The 19,947-nt window shown below is 55.9% G+C and overlaps 1 protein-coding gene across 1 annotated transcript in view; it reads left to right on the top strand.

The window, feature by feature from the left end:
- ADCY3 (adenylate cyclase 3) overlaps positions 1-19,947 on the top strand; it is a 48,691-nt gene that overhangs the window by 13,312 nt on the left and 15,432 nt on the right. The window contains exons 4-15 of the mRNA XM_058834077.1: positions 3,425-3,536; positions 4,367-4,494; positions 7,939-8,097; positions 9,826-9,988; positions 11,634-11,709; positions 11,746-11,879; positions 13,150-13,292; positions 13,378-13,539; positions 13,656-13,743; positions 15,283-15,399; positions 17,527-17,786; positions 17,873-17,954. Coding sequence (XP_058690060.1) covers positions 3,425-3,536; positions 4,367-4,494; positions 7,939-8,097; positions 9,826-9,988; positions 11,634-11,709; positions 11,746-11,879; positions 13,150-13,292; positions 13,378-13,539; positions 13,656-13,743; positions 15,283-15,399; positions 17,527-17,786; positions 17,873-17,954 — 1,624 coding nt within the window. The remainder of the gene's footprint in view (positions 1-3,424; positions 3,537-4,366; positions 4,495-7,938; positions 8,098-9,825; positions 9,989-11,633; positions 11,710-11,745; positions 11,880-13,149; positions 13,293-13,377; positions 13,540-13,655; positions 13,744-15,282; positions 15,400-17,526; positions 17,787-17,872; positions 17,955-19,947) is intronic.

The raw sequence follows: 19,947 nt of genomic DNA, 5'->3' as shown, positions 1-19,947 counted from the left end.
AATAATCCAAGGGAAAAAAAAAATATAGGGATAAAAACTTTCCTGGGGGAAAAAAAAATCTCGGGTAAAAAAATTATCCAAGGGAAAAAAAAATCCAGGGGGAAAAAAAACCCTGGGGAAAAAAAAATCCAGGGGAAAAAAAATTCCAGGGGAGAAAAAAATCTCGGGGAAAAAAACTCTCAGGGAAAAAAAATCTCGGGGAAAAAAAATCCAGGGGAAAAAAATTACAGAAAAAAAAAATTACAGGAAAAAAAAGTCCAGGGGAAAAAAAATTCCGGGGAAAAATAAATCTCAGGGAAAAAAAATCCAGGGGAAAAAAAATCCAGGGGAAAAAAAATTACAGGCAAAAAAAGTCCAGGGGAAAAAAAAATCCAGGGGAAAAAAAATCTCGGGGAAAAAAATCTCAGGGAAAAAAAAATCCAGGGGAAAAAAATCTCGGGGAAAAAAAAATCCAGGGGAAAAAAAATTACAGGAAAAAAAAGTCCAGGGGAAAAAAAATTCCGGGGAAAAAAATTTCAGGGGAAAAAAAATCCAGGGGAAAAAAAATCCAGGGGGAAAAAAATCTCAGGGAAAAAAAAATCCCGGGTAAAAAAATAATCCAAGGGAAAAAAAAAATTATAGGGATAAAAACTTTCCTGGGGGAAAAAAAAATCTCGGGGTAAAAAAATTATCCAAGGGAAAAAAAATTCCAGGGGGAAAAAAAAATCCCGGGGAAAAAAAAAATCCAGGGGAAAAAAATGTCCAGGGGAGAAAAAAATCTCGGGGAAAAAAACTCTCAGGGAAAAAAAATCTCGGGGAAAAAAAATCCCGGGGAAAAAAAAATCCGGGGAAAAAAAATCCACGGAAAAAAAATCTCGGGGAAAAAAAATCCCGGGGAAAAAAAATCCAGGGGAAAAAAAATTGCAGGAAAAAAAAATTACAGGAAAAAAAAATTACAGGAAAAAAAAGTCCAGGGGAAAAAAAATTCCGGGGAAAAAAAAATCTCGGGGGAAAAAAATCCAGGGGAAAAAAAAATCTCAGGGAAAAAAAATCCTGGGGAAAAAAAAAAGGAAATCCAGGGGAAGAAACGGGGGAAAAAACATCTTGGGTTGGGGAAAAAAAATTACAGGGGGAGAAAAAAAAATCCAAGGGAAAAAAAAAATTTGCAGGGAAAAAAAAAATTACAGGGAAAAAAAACCCCACGGAAAAAATAATCCAAGGGGAAAAAAAATTACAGGAAAAAAAAGTCCCAGGGAAAAAAGAAATCCGGGGGAAAAAAATCTCGGGGAAAAAGATCCAGGGGAAAAAAAACTTTCCTGGGAAAAAAAGAAAAATCCAAAGGAAAAAAAATCCCGGGAAAAAAAAAAATTCCAGGGGGAAAAAAAAAATTCTGGAAAAAAAAAATCTCGGGAAAAAAAAAATCCAGGGGGAAAAAAATATTCCAGGGAGAAAAAAAAAAGCTGGGAAATAAAAATCCCAGGGGAAAAAAAATATTCCAGGGGGGAAAAAAATTCTGGGAAATAAAAATCCCGGGGAAAAAATATTCCAGGGGAAAAAAAATTCCAGGGGAAAAAAAATACAGGAAAAAAAAGTCCCGGGGAAAAAAAATCCTGGGAAAAAAAAAATAATCCCGGGGAAAAAAGTATTCCAGGGAAAAAAAAATCCAGGGGAAAACCAAAATCTCGGGGAATAAAAAATCCCGGGGAAAAAAAATCTTGGGGAAAAAAAAATCCGGGGAAAAAAAATTCCAGGGAAAAAAAAATCTCGGGGAAAAAAATCCAGGGAAAAAAAAATCCTGGGGAAAAAATAATCCAAGGGAAAAAAATAATCCAGGGGAAAAAAAATTACAGGAAAAAAAATCCCGGGGAAAAAAAAATCCAAGGGAAAAAAAAAATCTCGGGGGAAAAATCTTGGGGGGAAAAAATTCCAGGGGAAAAGAAATCCTGGGGAAAAAAAAATCCAAAGGAAAAAAAATTACAGGAAAAAAATATCCCAGGGAAAAAAACTCTTGGGGAAAAAAAAATAAATAATCCCGGGGAAAAAAACATTCCAGGGAAAAAAAAATTCCAGGGGGAGAAAAATTCCGGGAAAAAAAAAAAATCTCGGGGGAAAAAAAATCCGTGAAAAAAAAAATTCTTGGGAAAAAAAAACTCCCAGGGAAAAAAAATCTTGGGAAAAAAAATCCAGGGGAAAAAAAAATCCAAAGGAAAAAAAATTACAGGAAAAAAAGTCCCGGGAATCAAAACCCCATCCCACAAACCGGGAACTCTTCCCAAGGGAAAGCAAATCCCGGGAATTCTTTTATTATAAATTTATTTTGGGGGGTAAAAACCCAGGAATTCCGGGAATTCTGGATCAACTGAAAAGGGATCTCAGGCTGGAATCTTGGGAAGGAATTCCCAGAGATTTTTCCCGGGAATCAAAACCCCATCCCACAAACCGGGAGCACCTCTTCCCAAACAAAACCCAATCCCGGGAATCTTTTATAATAAATTTATTTTTGGGTGTAGAAACCTGGGAATTCCAGGAATTCTGGGAATTCTGGGATGATGGATGGGGTAAAAAGGGATCTCAGGCTGGAATCTTGGGAAAGAATTCCCATCCGGGCTGGAATTCCCAGCGATTTTTCCCGGGAATCAAAACCCCATCCCACAAACCGGGAACTCCTCCCAAGGGAAAGCAAATCCCGGGAATTTTTTGTTATAAATTTATTTTTTTGGGGTAAAATCCCAGGAATTCCAGGAATTCTGGGATGATGGATGGGGTGAAAAGGGATCTCAGGCTGGAATCTTGGGAAGGAATTCCCATCCGGGCTGGAATTCCCTGAGATTTTTCCCGGGAATCAAAACCCCATCCCACAAACCAGGAGCGCCTCTTCCTCCTCTTCCTCTCCCCAACAAAAGCGAATCCCGGGATTTTTTTATTACAATTTTTTTGTGTGGGGGGGATAAAATCCTGGGAATTCCGGGAATTCTGGGATGATGGATGGGGTAAAAAGGGATCTCAGGCTGGAATCTTGGGAAAGAATTCCCATCCGGGCTGGAATTCCTGATGATTTATCCCGGGAATCAAAACCCCATCCCACAAACCGGGAACTCCTCCCAAGGGAAAGCAAATCCCGGGAATTTTTTGTTATAAATTTATTTTTTTGGGGTAAAATCCCAGGAATTCCAGGAATTCTGGGATGATGGATGGGGTGGAAAGGGATCTCAGGCTGGAATCTTGGGAAAGAATTCCCATCTGGGCTGGAATTCCCAGCGATTTATCCCAGGAATCAAAACCCCATCCCACAAACCGGGAGCGCCTCTTCCTCCTCTTCCTCTCCCCAACAAAAGCGAATCCCGGGATTTTTTTATTACAAATTTTTTTGTGTGGGGGGGATAAAATCCTGGGAATTCCTGGAATTCTGGGAATTCCGGGATGACGATCCGGGCTCTTCCGGCAGCATCCTCTTTGCGGACATCGTGGGCTTCACGCAGCTCTCCTCGTCCTGCAGCGCCCAGGAGCTGGTCAAGCTCCTCAACGAGCTCTTCGCCCGCTTTGACAAGCTGGCCGCCGTGAGTGCCGCCCCGGAAAACAATTCCCGGGAAAACATTCCCGGGGAAAAAAATTCCTGGGAAAAAATTCCGGGAAAAAAAATTCTCAGAAAAAAAAATCCCTGGAAAAAATTCCTGGAAAAAAAATACCCAGAAAAAAAAATTCCTGGGGAAAAAAATTCTGGGAAAAAAATTCCTGGGAAAAAAAAATCCCGGGGAAAAAAATTCCTGGGAAAAAAAATTCCCAGGAAAAAATTCCTGGGGAAAAAAAATCCCTGGGAAAAAAAAATCCTGGGGAAAAAATTCCCAGAGAAAAATTCCCGGGAAAAAAATTCCCGGAAAAAAAAAATTCCCGGAAAAAAAATCCCGGAAAAAAAAATTCCCGGAAAAAAATTCCCAGAAAAAAAATTCCCGGGGAAAAAATTCCCAGAGAAAAATTCCCCGGAAAAAAATTCCCGGGGAAAAAAAAATTCCCAGGAAAAAAATCCCGGAAAAAAAAAAGTTCCTGGAAAAAAATTCCTGGAAAAAAAATTCCCGGGGAAAAAAACTCTCGGAAAAAAAATTCCCGGGGAAAAAAATTCTGGGAAAAAAAATTCCCGGGGAAAAAATTCCCAGGCAAAAAAATTCCCGGAGAAAAATTCCCGGAAAAAAAAAATCCCGGTAAAAAAATTCCCGGGATTCCCAAAAAAAAATAAAATTAAAATATAAATTTAAAAAATAAAAAATCCGGGATTTTGGAGGAGGTTGGAATCGGGAATGGGAAATCTCCTCCGAGGGTTTTTGGGGATTCAGGAATTCGGCGGGATGGGCGGAATTCCGGCTTTTTTTTTGTTGTTGTTGTTGACTGGCAGAAGCATCACCAGCTGCGGATCAAGATCCTGGGGGATTGTTACTACTGCATCTGCGGGCTGCCGGAATTCCGGGAGGATCACGCCGCCTGCTCCATCCGCATGGGGCTCGCCATGGTGGAGGCCATCGCGTAAGAGAAACGGGAATGATGGCAATGACGGGAATGACAGCGGGAATGATGGGAATAACGGCGGGAATGACGGGGTGGGAATAACGGGAATGATGGGAATAACGGCGGGAATGATGGGGTGGGAATAACGGGAATGATGGGAATAACGGCGGGAATGATGGGGTGGGAATAACGGGAATGATGGGAATAACGGCGGGAATGATGGGGTGGGAATAACGGGAATGATGGGAATGGTGGAGTGGGAATGACGGGAATGACAGGGTGGGAATAACGGGAATGGCGGGAAGAACGGGGTAGGAATAACGGGAATGGCGGGAATGGTGGGGTGGGAATAATGGGAATGGTGGAGTGGGAATGATGGGAATGGTGGAATGGGGTGGGAATAATGGGAATGATGGGAATGGGGTGGGAATGACGGGAATAACGGCGGAAATGATGGGGTGGGAATGATGGGAATGGGGTGGGAATGATGGGAATGGTGGGGTGGGAATGACGGGAATGACGGGAATGGCGGCGGGAATGACAGGAATTATGGGAATGGGAATGACGGGAATGACGGCGGGAATGACAGGAATTATGGGAATGGGAATGACAGGAATGATGGGAATGGGGTGAGAATGACGGGAATAATGGGGTGGGAATAATGGGAATGAAGGGAACGGTGGTGGGAATGATGGTGGGAATGACGGGAATGACGGGAATGGGGTGGGAATCATGGGAATGACAGTGGGAATGATGGGAATGGGGTGGGAATAAGGGGAATAATGGGAATGGGAATGGGGATGGGGATGGGGATGGGGATGGGGATGGGGATGGGGATGGGATAATGGGATAATGGGAATGATGGGAATGGGGGTGGGAATGGGAATGGGAATGAAGATGGGGATAGTGGGAATAATGGGAGTAATGGGAATAGGAATAATGGGAATGGGAATAATGGGAATAATGGGAATGGGAATAGGGGGAATAAGGGGAATAAGGGGAATAATGGGGATGGGAATTGGAATGGGATAATGGGATAATGGGATAATGCGATAATGGGATAATGCGATAATGCGATAATGGGATGGGAAGAATGGGAATGATGATGGGAACAGTGGGAATAATGGGACTAATGGGGATGGGGATGGGAATGGGAATGGGATAACGGGATAATGGGAATAATGGGAATAATGGGAATAATGGGATTATGGGATAATGGGATAATGGAATAATGGGAATGGTGATGGGAATAGTGGGAATAATGAGAGTAATGGGAGTAATGGGAATGGGAAGGGGGGTGGGAATAAGGGGAGTAATGGGAATAATGGGAATAATGGGAATGGGAATGGGAATGGAAATAATGGGATGGGGATGGGAAGAATGGGAATGGGAATAAGGGGAATAATGGGAATGGGGATGGGGATGGGAATTGGAATGGGACAATGGGATAATGGGATAATGGGAAGAATGGGAAGAATGGGAATGGGAATGGGAATGATGATGGAAATAGTGGGAATAATGGGAATAATGGTAGTAATGGGAATGGGAATAATGGGGAAGGGAATGGGAATGGAATAACAGGATGGGATGGGAATGGGAATGGGAATAAGGAGAATGGGAACTGGGATAAGATGGGAATGGGGATGGGAACGGGGTTGGGAATAATGGAAATAATGGGAATAATGAGAATAATGGGAATAGTGGGAAAAATGGAAAAAATGGGAATGGGAATTGGGATAAGATGGGAATGAGGATGGGAATGGAGATGGGAATAAGGGGAATAATGGGAATAATGGGAATGGCAATGGGATGGGGATGGGAATAATGGGAATAATGGGAATAATGGGAATAGGAAGAATGGGAATGGGAATGGGAATTGGAATCGGAATCGGAATAGGGAATTGGAATTGGGATAAGATGGGCATGTGATGGGAATGGGATAATGGGATAATGGGATAATGGGAATGGGAATGGGAATGGGGGTGGGAATGGGGGTGGGAAAAATGTGAGTAATGCGAATAATTGGAATGGGAATAATGGGATGGGGATTGGGATAAAATGGGAATGAGAATGGGAATGGGAATGAGGATGGGAATGGAGATGGGAACAGGATTGGGAATAATGGGAATAATGGGAATAATTGGGATAATGGGAATGGGATCAGGAATGGGAATGGGAATGGGATCAGGAACAGGAATGGGAATGGAATGGGGGATGAGAATGGGAATGGGGTGGGAATGGGAATGGGAATGGGATGGGAATGGGGGATGGGATGGGAATGGGATGGGAATGGGGGATGGGAATGGGGGATGGGATGGGATGGGATGGGATGGGAATGGGATGGGGGATGGGAATGGGAATGGGATGGGAATGGGGTATGACTGTTTCCAATGGAGGCCGGAGAGCGGCCGCATTCCCTGCGCTTTGTCCGCGTTCCCCACGGATACTCCGTGTTCCGTACCAGCACTGCCCGTTCCCCACGGACATTCCCACAGATATTCCCCACGGCCATTCCCCATGGATATTCCCCATTCCCTGTCGACATTCCTCATTCCCCACGGCCATTCCCCATGGATATTCCCCATTCCCTGTCGACATTCCTCATTCCCCACAGTCATTCCCCATGGATATTCTCCATTCCCTGCCGACATTCCCCATGGATATTCCCCATTCCCTGCCGACATTCCTCATTCCCCATGGCCATTCCCCATGGATATTCCCCATTCCCTGCCGACATTCCTCATTCCCCACGGCCATTCCCCATGGATATTCCCCATTCCCTGTCGACATTCCTCATGGATATTCCCCATTCCCTGTGGACATTCCTCATTCCCCACGGCCATTCCCCATGGATATTCCCCATTCCCTGCCGACATTCCTCATTCCCTGTGACCATTCCCCATGGATATTCCCCATTCCCTGTCGACATTCCTCATTCCCCACGGCCATTCCCCATGGATATTCCCCATTCCCTGCCGACATTCCTCATTCCCCACGGCCATTCCCCATGGATATTCCCCATTCCCTGTCGACATTCCTCATTCCCCACAGTCATTCCCCATGGATATTCCCCATTCCCTGTCGACATTCCTCATTCCCCACAGTCATTCCCCATGGATATTCCCCATTCCCTGCCGACATTCCTCATTCCCCACGGCCATTCCCCATGGATATTCCCCATTCCCTGTTGACATTCCTCATTCCCTGTGACCATTCCCCATGGATATTCCCCATTCCCTGTTGACATTCCTCATGGATATTCCCCATTCCCTGTCGACATTCCTCATTCCCTGTGACCATTCCCCATTCCCATTCCCATTCCCATTCCCCATTCCCCATTCCCATTCCCATTCCCATTCCCATTCCCATTCCCATCCCCATTTCCCATTCCCATTCCCATTCCCATTCCCACTCCCTCATTCCGGCGGTGACTCCGCTGTCCGTCCCGTCTCTGGGCGGCAGCTCGGTGCGGGAGCAGACGCGCACGGCGGTGGACATGCGCGTCGGGGTGCACAGCGGCGCCGTGCTGGGCGGCGTGCTGGGACAGAAGCGCTGGCAGTTCGACGTCTGGTCCACCGACGTCACCGTGGCCAACAAGATGGAGGCGGGCGGCATCCCCGGGTGAGCCTCGCCCACCACCAAGGGGACGGCGCCGTGGGGACACCGCCGTGGGGACATCATGGTGGGGACATCACTATGGGGATGTCATGGTGGGGACGTCACGGTGGGGATGGCGCAGTGGGGACAGCGCGGTGGGGACGGCGCGGTGGGGACATCATGGTGGGGATGGCGCGGTAGGGATGGCGTGGTGGGGACATCACTATGGGGATGTCATGGTGGGGACGTCACGGTGGGGATGGCGCAGTGGGGACAGCGCGGTGGGGACGGTGCGGTGGGGACATCGTGGTGGGGACAGCACGGTGGGGACAGCACGGTGGGGACAGCACGATGGGGACGCCACTGAGGTGGAGACGCTGCGGAGGGGATGGTGCAGTGGGGACGTCATGGTGGGGACATCACTGTGGGGATGGCATGGTGGGGATGTTGTGATGGGGATGGCGCGGTGGGGACATCGTTATGAGGATGTCGTGGTGAGGACGTCATGGTGGGGACATCACTGTGGGGACAGCGCGGTGGGGATGTCGTGGCGGGGACACCCCAGTGACAGTGTGGTGGGGACGCTGAGGTGGGGATGTTGAGGTGGGGACATCACAGTGGGGACAGTGTGGTGGGGATGTCATGGTGGGGATGTTGAGGTGGGGATGTCATGGTGGGGATGGCATGGTGGGGATGGCATGGTGGGGATGGCATGGTGGGGATGGCATGGTGGGGATGGCATGGTGGGGATGGCGTGGTGGGGATGGCGTGGTGGGGATGCTGAGGTGGGGATGGCATGGTGGGGATGGCGTGGTGGGGACAGCGCAGTGGGGACAGTGTGATGGGGACAGCACGATGGGGACGCCGCTGAGGTGGAGATGCTGCGGTGGGGATGTTGAGGTGGGGACGTCATGGTGGGGACGCTGCTGCGGTGACACCATGGTGGGGACAGTGTGGTGGGGACACCGTGGTGGGAATGTCATGGTGGGGACGTCAAGGTGGGGATGTCATGGTGGGGACACCACGGTGGGGACGCTGCTGCGGTGACACCACTGTGGTGACACCACGGTGGGGACGGTGTGGTGGTGATGCCATGATGAGAATGTCATGTTGGGGACGTCATGGTGGGGATGTCACGGTGGGGACACCACGGTGGGGACGGTGTGGTGGGGACACCGTGGTGGGAATGTCATGGTGGGAATGTCATGGTGGGGATGTCATGGTGGGGATGTCATGGTGGGGACACCACGGTGGGGACATGGCAGCGGTGACACCACGGTGGGGATGGTGTGGTGAGGACGCTGTGGTGGGAATGTCATGGTGGGAATGTCACGGTGGGGACACCATGGTGGTGACACCACTGCGGTGACACCGTGGTGGGCACAGTGTGGTGGGGACGCCGTGGTGGGAATGTCATGGTGGGGACGTCAAGGTGGGGACACCATGGTGGGGATGTCACGGTGGGGACGCCGCTGTGGTGACACTGCAGTGGGGACGGTGTGGTGGGAATGTCATGGTGGGGACGTCAAGGTGGGGACACCACGGTGGTGACACCACAGCGGTGATACCGTGGTGGGCACGGTGTGGTGGGGACACCGTGGTGGGAATGTCATGGTGGGGACGTCAAGGTGGGGACGACACGGTGGGGACACTGAGGTGGTGACACTGAGGTGGTGACACCCCTGTGGTGACACTGCGGTGGTGACACGGCTGTGGTGGCACGGCCGCGGTGGCACCGGTGTCCCCGGGCAGGCGGGTGCACATCTCGCAGAGCACCGTGGATTGCCTGAAGGGCGAGTTCGAGGTGGAGCCGGGCGAGGGCGGCTCCCGCTGCGAGTACCTGAGGGACAAGGGCATCGTCACCTACCTGGTGGTGGTGCCACGGCACGGCCTGAGGCACGGCGTCAACGGCGTGGTGAGCGGGGACACGGGGACATGGGGACAGCGGGGACAGAGGGGACATTGGGGACATTGGGGACATCAGGGGGTCTGGGGGCCTGAGGCATGGCGTCAACGGCGTGGTGAGCGGGGACACGGGGACATGGGGACAGCGGGGACAGAGGGGACATTGGGGACATTGGGGACACTGGGGACAGTGGGGACATTGGGGACATTGGGGACACTGGGGACATTGGGGACATTGGGGGGTCTGGGGACAGCAGGGACATTGAGGACATTGGGGGCCTGAGGCACGGCGTCAACGACGTGGTGAGCGGGGACACGGGGACATGGGGACATTGGGGACATTGGGGACATTGGGGACATTGGGGGGTCTGGGGACAGCAGGGACATTGAGGACATTGGGGGCCTGAGGCACGGCGTCAACGGCGTGGTGAGCGGGGACATGGGGACAGCGGGGACATTGGGGACAACGGGGACATTGGGGGGTCTGGGGACACTGGGGCATCTGGGGGCATTGGGGACATTGGGGACATTGGAGGCACTGGGGGCCTGAGGCACGGCATCAACGGAGTGGTGAGCGGGGACACGGGGACACCGGGGACAGCGGGGACAGAGGGGACATTGGAGGGTCTGGGGACACTGGGCGGTCTGGGGACAGGGGGGACAGAGGGGACATTGGGGGGTCTGGGGACATTGGGGACATTGGGGACATTGGGGCCATTGGGGACAGCGGGGACCTGAGGCACGGCGTCAACGGCGTGGTGAGCGGGGACACGGGGACATGGGGACAGCGGGGACAGAGGGGACATTGGGGACATTGGGGACATTGGGGACACTGGGGACATTGGGGACACTGGGGACAGCAGGGACATTGAGGACATTGGGGGCCTGAGGCACGGCGTCAACGGCGTGGTGAGCGGGGACACAGGGACACTGGGGACAGCGGGGACAGAGGGGACATTGGGGACATTGGGGACACTGGGGACAGTGGGGACATTGGGGACATCAGGGGTTCTGGGGCCTGAGGCACGGCGTCAACGGCGTGGTGAGCGGGGACACGGGGACAGCGGGGACAGCGGGGGGTCTGGGGACATTGGGGACATGGGGACATTGAGGACATTGGGGACAGCGGGGACATTGGGGGGTCTGGGGACATTGGGGGGTCTGGGGACATTGGGGACATTGGGGACAGTGGGGACCTGAGGCACAGCATCAACGGCGTGGTGAGCGGGGACACGGGGACAACAGGGACAGCGGGGACAGCAGGGGGTCTGGGGACATTGGGGACACTGGGGACATTGGGGACACTGGGGACATTGGGGGGTCTGGGGACACTGGGGACACTGGGGACATTGGGGACATTGGGGACATTGGGGACATTGGGGGATCTGGGGACACTGGGGACACTGGGGACATTGGGGACATCGGAGGCATTGGGGACATTGGGGGATCTGGGGACACTGGGGACATTGGGGACCTTGGGGACATTGGGGGCCTGAGGCACGGCGTCAGAGGAGTGGTGAGAGGTGCCATGGGGACAGCGGGGACATTGGGTGGCACTGGGGACATTGGGGGTCATGGGGACACCCCTGGTGGTGGCACTGGGGACACCCCTGGTGGTGGCACTGGGGACACCGCTGTCACCGTGTCCCCCACAGAAGCTGTCCCTGACCTCGTCCCACGGCGTGTCCCCTCCACCGCTCACCGAGCGCAACGGGAGCCTCAGCCCGGAGCGTCCGGAGAATCCTGGGAATCCCGGGAATCCTGGGAATCCTGGGAATCCCGGGAATTCTGGGAATTCTGGGAATTCTGGGTATTCTGGGAATCCCGGGAATCCCGAGGATCCCGAGGATCCCGAGGCCGCCCGCAGGAACTCCCTGGAGCTCGAGGATGAGGATGGAGAGGTAACGCCCATTCCCAGAATTCCCGCTCCCCTGGCCACCCCACCATGTCCCCACCCACCATGTCCCCATCCACAATGTCCCCATGATGTCCCCACCATGTCCCCACCATGTCCCCACCCACGATGTCCCCACGATGTCCCAGCCCGTGGTGTCCCCACCCACGATGTCCCCACGATGTCCCCACGATGTCCCCATGATCTCCCCACCTGTGATGTCCAAACCCCCGGTGTCCCCACCCATGATGTCCCCACGATGTCCCCACGCTGCCACCACGAGGCCGTTCCAGGTGGACAACCCGTCCTTCCCCAACCCACGGTGTCCCCACGGTGTCCCCACCCACGCTGTCCCCACGTTGTCACCACAGGTGGAGAACCCGTCCTTCCCCAACCCACGGTGTCCCCACGGTGTCCCCACGGTGTCCCCACCATGTCCCCACAATGTCCCCATGCTGTCCCCACCCACGCTGTCCCCACGTTGTCACCACAGGTGGAGAACCCGTCCTTCCCCAACCCGCGGTGTCCCCACAATGTCCCCACGCTGTCCCCACGCTGTCCCCACGCTGTCACTGCAGGTGGAGAACCCATCCTTCCCCAACCCGCAGTGTCCCCACACTGTCCCCATGATGTCCCCACGATGTCCCCGTGATGTTCCCACGATGTCCCCACCCACGCTGTCCCCACGCTGTCCCCACGCTGCCATTCCAGGTGGAGAACCCGTCCTTCCCCAACCCGTGGTGTCCCCACAATGTCCCCACGCTGTCCCCATGCTATCCCCACCCACGCTGTCCCCACGCTGTCCCCACGTTGTCCCCACAGGTGGAGAACCCGTCCTTCCCCAACCCGCAGTGTCCCCACGCTGTCCCCATGATGTCCCCACGCTGTCCCCACGCTGTCCCCACAGGTGGAGAACCCGTCCTTCCCCAACCCGCGGTGTCCCCACCATGTCCCCACCATGTCCCCACACTGTCCCCACGCTGTCCCCACGCTGTCCCCACGTCCCCACAGGTGGAGAACTCGTCCTTCCCCAACCTGCAGTGTCCCCAGGATGTCCCCACCATGTCCCCACCATGTCCCCACGCTGTCCCCACGCTGTCCCCACAGGTGGAGAACCTGTCCTTCCCCAACCCTCAGTGTCCCCACCATGTCCCCACGCTGTCCCCACGCTGTCCCCACAGGTGGAGAACCCGTCCTTCCCCAACCCGCGGTGTCCCCATGATGTCCCCACCATGTCCCCACGCTGTCCCCACGCTGTCCCCACGCTGTCCCCACAGGTGGAGAACCCGTCCTTCCCCAACCCGCGGCGCCGCCTGCGTCTGCGGGACCTGGCCGAGCGCGTGGCGGGCGCGGCGCAGAACGAGCAGGAGCTGAACCAGCTCCTCAACGAGGCCCTGCTGGAGCGCGAGTCCATCCAGGCGTGAGCGCCCTTCCCCTTCCCGGGACCAACCCCCAGCAATTCCCGGGAATCCCCCGGAATTCCGACCGCTCTCCGTCCCCTCCAGGCTGAAGGGGAAGAGCACCTTCCGCTTGTCCATGCGCTTCACCGACCCCGAGATGGAGACGCGGTTCTCCGTGGAGAAGGAGAAGCAGAGCGGCGCCGCCTTCAGCTGCTCCTGCGTCGTCCTCCTCTTCACCGCCCTGGTGGAGGCCGTCATCGACCCCTGGTGGGCTTGGGGACAGCTTGGGGACAGCCTGGGGACAGCCTGGGGACAGCCTGGGGACAGCTGGGGGATGGGTGGTGGCGCCGGGTTGTCACCGCCGGGCGTTTCTTTGGTGGCAGGTTGGTGACCAACTACGTGACCCTGGTGGTGGGCGAGGTGCTGCTGCTGGTGCTCACCCTCTGCTCCCTGGCTGCCGTCTTCCCGCGGGTGAGACACGGGGACAGCCCCAGGGGACACGGGGACAGCCCCAGGGGACATGGGGACAGCCCCAGGGGACATGGGGACAGCCCCAGGAGACACGGGGACAGCCCCAGGGGACATGGGGACAGCCCCAGGGGACATGGGGACATGGGGACATCCCAAATGTGACACGGGGACAGCCCCAGGGGACACGGGGACAGCCTGAGGGGACATGGGGACAGCCCCAGGGGACACGGGGACAGCCCCAGGGGACACGGGGACAGCACCAGGGGACACAGGGACAGCCCCAGGGGACATGGGGACACGGGGACATCCCAAATGTGACACAGGGACAGCCCCAGGGGACACGGGGACAGCCCCAGGGGACATGGGACAGCCCCAGGGGACATGGGGACAGCCTCAGGGGACACGGGGACAGCCCCAGGGGACACGGGGACAGCCCCAGGGGACACGGGGACATGGGGACATCCCAAATGTGACACGGGGACAGCCCAAATGTGACATGGGGACAGCCCCAGGGGACACGGGGACAGCCCCAGGGGACATGGGGACAGCCCCAGGGGACATGGGGACAGCCCCAGGGGACACGGGGACAGCCCCAGGGGACACGGGGACAGCCCCAGGGGACACGGGGACAGCCTGAGGGGACACGGGGACAGCCCCAGGGGACACGGGGACAGCACTGAGGGGACATGGGGACAGCCCCAGGGGACACGGGGACAGCCCCAGGGGACACGGGGACAGCACCAGGGGACATGGGGACATCATGGTGGTGACATGGGGACAGCCTGAGGGGACATGGGGACAGCCTGAGGGGACATGGGGACAGCCCCAGGGGACATGGGGACAGCCTGAGGGGACACGGGGACAGCCTGAGGGGACATGGGGACAGCCTGAGGGGACACGGGGACAGCACCAGGGGACATGGGGACAGTCTGAAGGGACATGGGGACAGCCCCAGGGGACACAGGGACATGGGGACAGCCCCAGGGGACACGGGGACAGCCAGAGGGAACATGGGGACAGCACCAGGGGACACGGGGACAGCCTGAGGGGACACGGGGACAGCCTGAGGGGACATGGGGACAGTCTGAAGGGACATGGGGACAGCCTGAGGGGACACAGGGACAGCCTGAGGGGACACAGGGACAGCCCCAGGGGACATGGGGACAGCCCCAGGGGACACGGGGACAGCCCCAGGGGACCTGGGGACATCCTGGAGGTGACACGGGGACATCCTGGTGGTGATGTGGGGACAGTCCCGAGGTGACACGGGGACATCCATGAGGTGCCCTGGGGACATCCCGGATGTGACCTGGGGACATCCATGAGGTGCCCAGGGGACATCCCGGAGGTGACCTGGGGACAGCTCAGAGGTGACCTGGGGACATCCTGGAGGGGACCTGGGGACATCCCGGAGGTGCCCTGGGGACATCCCGGATGTGACCTGGGGACATCCCGGAGGTGCCCTGGGGACATCCTGGGCGCTCCTCGGGGACACGGTGGCCGCAGGTGACGGTCCCCGCTGTGCTGGTGTCACCGCAGGCCTTCCCCCGGAAGTTGGTGGCCTTCTCCACCTGGATCGACCGGACGCGCTGGGCACGCAACGCCTGGGCCATGGCGGCCATCGCCATCGTCACCGCCGCCGACGTGGTGGACATGGTGGGTGAGGGGACACCTGGGGACCACGGGCTGGTGGCCAAAGGGACATCGGGGACACCACGGGGTGGTGGCTCTGAGGAGGAAGCCAAATATGGCAGCTCCATCATGCTGGTGGCCATGGGGGTCATGATGGCCACCATGTCCCCATGCTGGTGGCATCTTTGTGTCCCCAGCTGGGCCACCATGAGGACCTTGGTGTGGTGGCCAATGGGACATCAGGGCCACCATGGGGTGGTGGCTTTTAGGAACAGCCCAAATATGGCAGCTCCATCATGCTGGTGGCCATGGTGGTCATGGTGGCCATGGTGGTCATGGTGGCCATGGTGGTCATGGGGGTCATGGTGGCCATGGGGGCCATGGTGGCCATGGGGGTCATGGTGGCCGTGGTGGTCATGGTGGCCATGGTGGCCATGGTGGTCATGGTGGCTATGGTGGTCATGGTGGCCATGGGGGCCATGGTGGCCATGGGGGTCATGGTGGCCGTGGTGGTCATGGTGGCCACGGGGGTCATGGTGGCCATGGTGGTCATGGTGGTCATGGTGGCCACCATGTCCCCATGCTGGTGGCATCTTTGTGTCCCCAGCTGGGCCACCATGAGGACCTTGGTGTGGTGGCCAATGGGACATCAGGGCCACCATGGGGTGGTGGCTTTTAGGAATAGCCCAAATATGGCAGCTCCATCATGCTGGTGGCCATGGTGGCCATGGGGGCCATGGTGGTCATGGTGGTCATGATGGCCATGGTGGCCATGGTGGTCATGGTGGCCATGGGGGCCATGGTGGCCATGGTGGTCATGATGGCCATGGTGGCCATGGTGGTCATGGTGGCCATGGGGGCCATGGTGGCCATGGTGGTCATGGTGGCCATGGTGGTCATGGTGGCCATGGTGGTCATAGTGGTCATGATGGCCATGGTGGCCATGGTGGTCATGATGGCCATGGTGGTCATGGTGGCCATGGGGGTCATGATGGCCATGGTGGTCATGGTGGCCGTGGTGGTCATGGTGGCCATGGGGGTCATGGTGGTCATGGTGGTCATGGTGGCCATGGTGGTCATGGTGGCCATGGTGGCCATGGTGGCCATGGTGGTCATGATGGCCATGGTGGTCATAGTGGTCATGATGGCCATGGTGGCCATGGTGGTCATGGTGGCCATGGGGGCCATGGTGGCCATGGTGGTCATGATGGCCATGGTGGCCATGGTGGTCATGGTGGCCATGGGGGCCATGGTGGCCATGGTGGTCATGGTGGCCATGGTGGTCATGGTGGCCATGGTGGTCATGATGGCCATGGTGGTCATAGTGGTCATGATGGCCATGGTGGCCATGGTGGCCATGGTGGTCATGGTGGCCATGGTGGTCATGATGGCCATGGTGGCCATGGTGGTCATGGTGGCCATGGTGGTCATGGTGGCCGTGGTGGTCATGGTGGCCATGGTGGTCATGGTGGTCATGGTGGCCACCATGTCCCCATGCTGGTGGCATCTTTGTGTCCCCAGCTGGGCCACCATGGGGACCACGGGGTAGTGGCCAAAGGGACATCGGGGCCACCATGAGGAGGAACCCAAATATGACAGGTCCATCATCCTGGTGGTCATGGTGGCCACCATGTCTCAGCTCAGCTGCCATGGGGACCACAACGGGACATCGGGGCCACCATGGGGGGTGGGATTTGCCATCTCCATCCCCCTGGTGGCCACCGTGCCCCCTCTCTGAGCCCACCCTCGTGTCCCCAGCTGGGCCACCATGAGGACCTTGGTGTGGTGGCCAATGGGACATCAGGGCCACCATGAGGGGTGGGATTTGCCATCTCCATCCCCCTGGTGGCCACCGTGTCCCCGCTCTGAGCCCACCCTCGTGTCCCCAGCTGGGCCACCATGGGCACTGCGGTGTGGTGGCCAATGGGACATTGGGGCCACCATGGGGGGTGGGATTTGCCATCTCCATCCCCCTGGTGGCCACCGTGTCCCCGCTCTGAGCCTACCCTCGTGTCCCCAGCTGGGCCACCATGGGCACTGCGGTGTGGTGGCCAATGGGACATTGGGGCCACCATGAGGGGTGGGATTTGCCATCTCCATCCCCCTGGTGGCCACCGTGTCCCCGCTCTGAGCCCACCCTCGTGTCCCCAGCTGGGCTGCCTCCGCCACCGCTGGCCGCTGACCAACGGCACCTCGTGGCCGGCCGGTTCCGGCGGCTGCGCCGAGCAGCCCCAGTGCTACAGCCACATCGCCCTGCTGGCCCTGGTGGCCACCGTCATGCTGGTCCAGGTCAGCCACATGGTCAAGCTCAGCCTCATGGTCTCCATCACCGCCACCACCGGCGCCCTCAACTTCTCGGCCTGGGAGCCCGTCCTGGAGCAGTACGACCGCCGGCGCGGCCAGCAGGGCTCGTAAGGGACGGGGGCGGGGAGGGGCCGGGACCGGGGCCGGAATTCCCTGGGATAATCCCTCGGGAATGTGCCCTGCTGGCCGGCAGGTCCGTGCTGGTGCCCTCCAAGTATTCCATGACCGCCATGATCTTCGTGGTGATGCTCAGCTTCTACTACTTCTCCCGGCACGTGAGTGGCTGCCAAGGGGCTCCTGCCTTCCCCTCTCCTTCTCCTCCTCCTCCTTCTTCTCCTTCTCCTTCTCCTTCTCCTTCTCCTTCTCCTTCTCCTTCTCCTTCTCCTTCTCCTTCTCCTTCTCCTTCTCCTTCTCCTTCTCCTTCTCCTTCTCCTTCTCCTTCTCCTTCTCCTTCTCCTTCTCCTTCTCCTTCTCCTTCTCCTTCTCCTTCTCCTTCTCCTTCTCCTTCTCCTTCCTTTCCTTTTCCTGCTCCTTCCTTCCCACTATCCCATTATCCCATTATCCCGTTATCCCGTTATCCCGTTATCCCGTTATCCCATTTTCCCATTACCTGTTATTCCATTATCCCATTATCCTGTTATTACCCCATTACCACCCCATTATCACGCTACTATTACCCCCATCATTACCCCGCTATTACCCCATTATCACCCCATTATTAACCCGTTATTAACCCGTTATTACCCCATTATCACCCCACTATTACCCCATTATTACCCCATTATGACCCCACCATTAATGGATTATTACCCCACCAGTACCACACTATTACCCCTTTGCCACCCCATTATTACCCCATTAGCACCTTATTACCACCCCACCATTACCCCATTATTACCCCACTGTCACCCCATTATTAACCCATTATTACCCCACTGTCACCCCATTATTACCCCATTACCACCTTATTACCACCCACCATTGCCCCATTATTACCCCATCACCACCCCACTATTACCCCACTATCACCTCATTATCACCCCATTATTAACCCATTATCACCACATTATTAACCCATTATCACCCCATTATCAACCCATTATTAACCCATTATCGCCCCATTATCGCCCCATTATTAACCCATATTTAACCCATTATCACCCCATTATCAACCCCATTATCGCCCCATTATTAACCCATTATTAATCCATTATCACCCCATTATTAACCCATTATCACCCCATTATCAACCCATTATTCATATATTATTAACCCATTATTACCCCACCACTCCCCCACTATTACCCCATTATTCACCACCCTCTCCCCCGCCCCGTTCACTCCCACCGCCCCCATTCCCGTTTTTCCCCCGTCATTCCCGCCCCCAATCCCGCTATTCCCCCGTCATTCCCATTCCTCCCCCACCATTCCCGTCCCCATTCCCGTTATTCCCTCACCATTCCCACCCCCATTCCCGTCCCCATTCCCGTTATTCCTGCCCCATTCCTGTTATTCCCCTATCATTTCCACCCCATTCCCGCCCCCATTCCCGTTATTCCCCCGTTATTCCCGCCCCATTCCTGCCCCCATTCCCGTTATTCCCCCGTCATTCCTGCCCCCATTCCCGTTATTCCCTCATCATTCCCGCCCCCATTCCTGTTATTCCCCCGTCATTCCTGCCCCCATTCCCATTCCTCCCCCACCATTCCCGCCCCCATTCCCGTTATTCCCTCATCATTCCCGCCCCCATTCCCGTTATTCCCCCATCATTCCCGCCCCCATTCCCGTTATTCCCCCATCATTCCCACCCCCATTCCCGTTATTCCCTCATCATTCCCACCCCCATTCCCGTTATTCCCACCCCATTCCCGCCCCCATTCCCGTTATTCCCCCATCATTCCCACCCCCATTCCCGTTATTCCCTCATCATTCCCATTCCTCCTCCGCCATTCCCGCCCCCATTCCCGTTATTCCCCTGTCATTCCCGCCCCCATTTCCATTATTCCCCCACCATTCCTGCCCCCATTCCCGTTATTCCCCCATCATTCCCACCCCCATTCCCATTCCTCCCTCATCATTCCCACCCCCATTCCCGTTATTCCCCCATCATTCCCACCCCCATTCCCGTTATTCCCCCACCATTCCCACCCCCATTCCTGCCTCCATTTCTGTTCCTCCCCCACCATTCCCGCCCCCATTCCCGCCCCCATTCCCGTCCCCATTCCCGTCCCCATTCCCGTTATTCCCGCCCCATTCCCGCCCCCATTC

This window comes from Poecile atricapillus, chromosome 3 (genome assembly GCF_030490865.1).
Source record: "Poecile atricapillus isolate bPoeAtr1 chromosome 3, bPoeAtr1.hap1, whole genome shotgun sequence".
Taxonomy (NCBI): domain Eukaryota; kingdom Metazoa; phylum Chordata; class Aves; order Passeriformes; family Paridae; genus Poecile; species Poecile atricapillus.
This window is presented reverse-complemented; position numbering and strand designations above follow the sequence as displayed.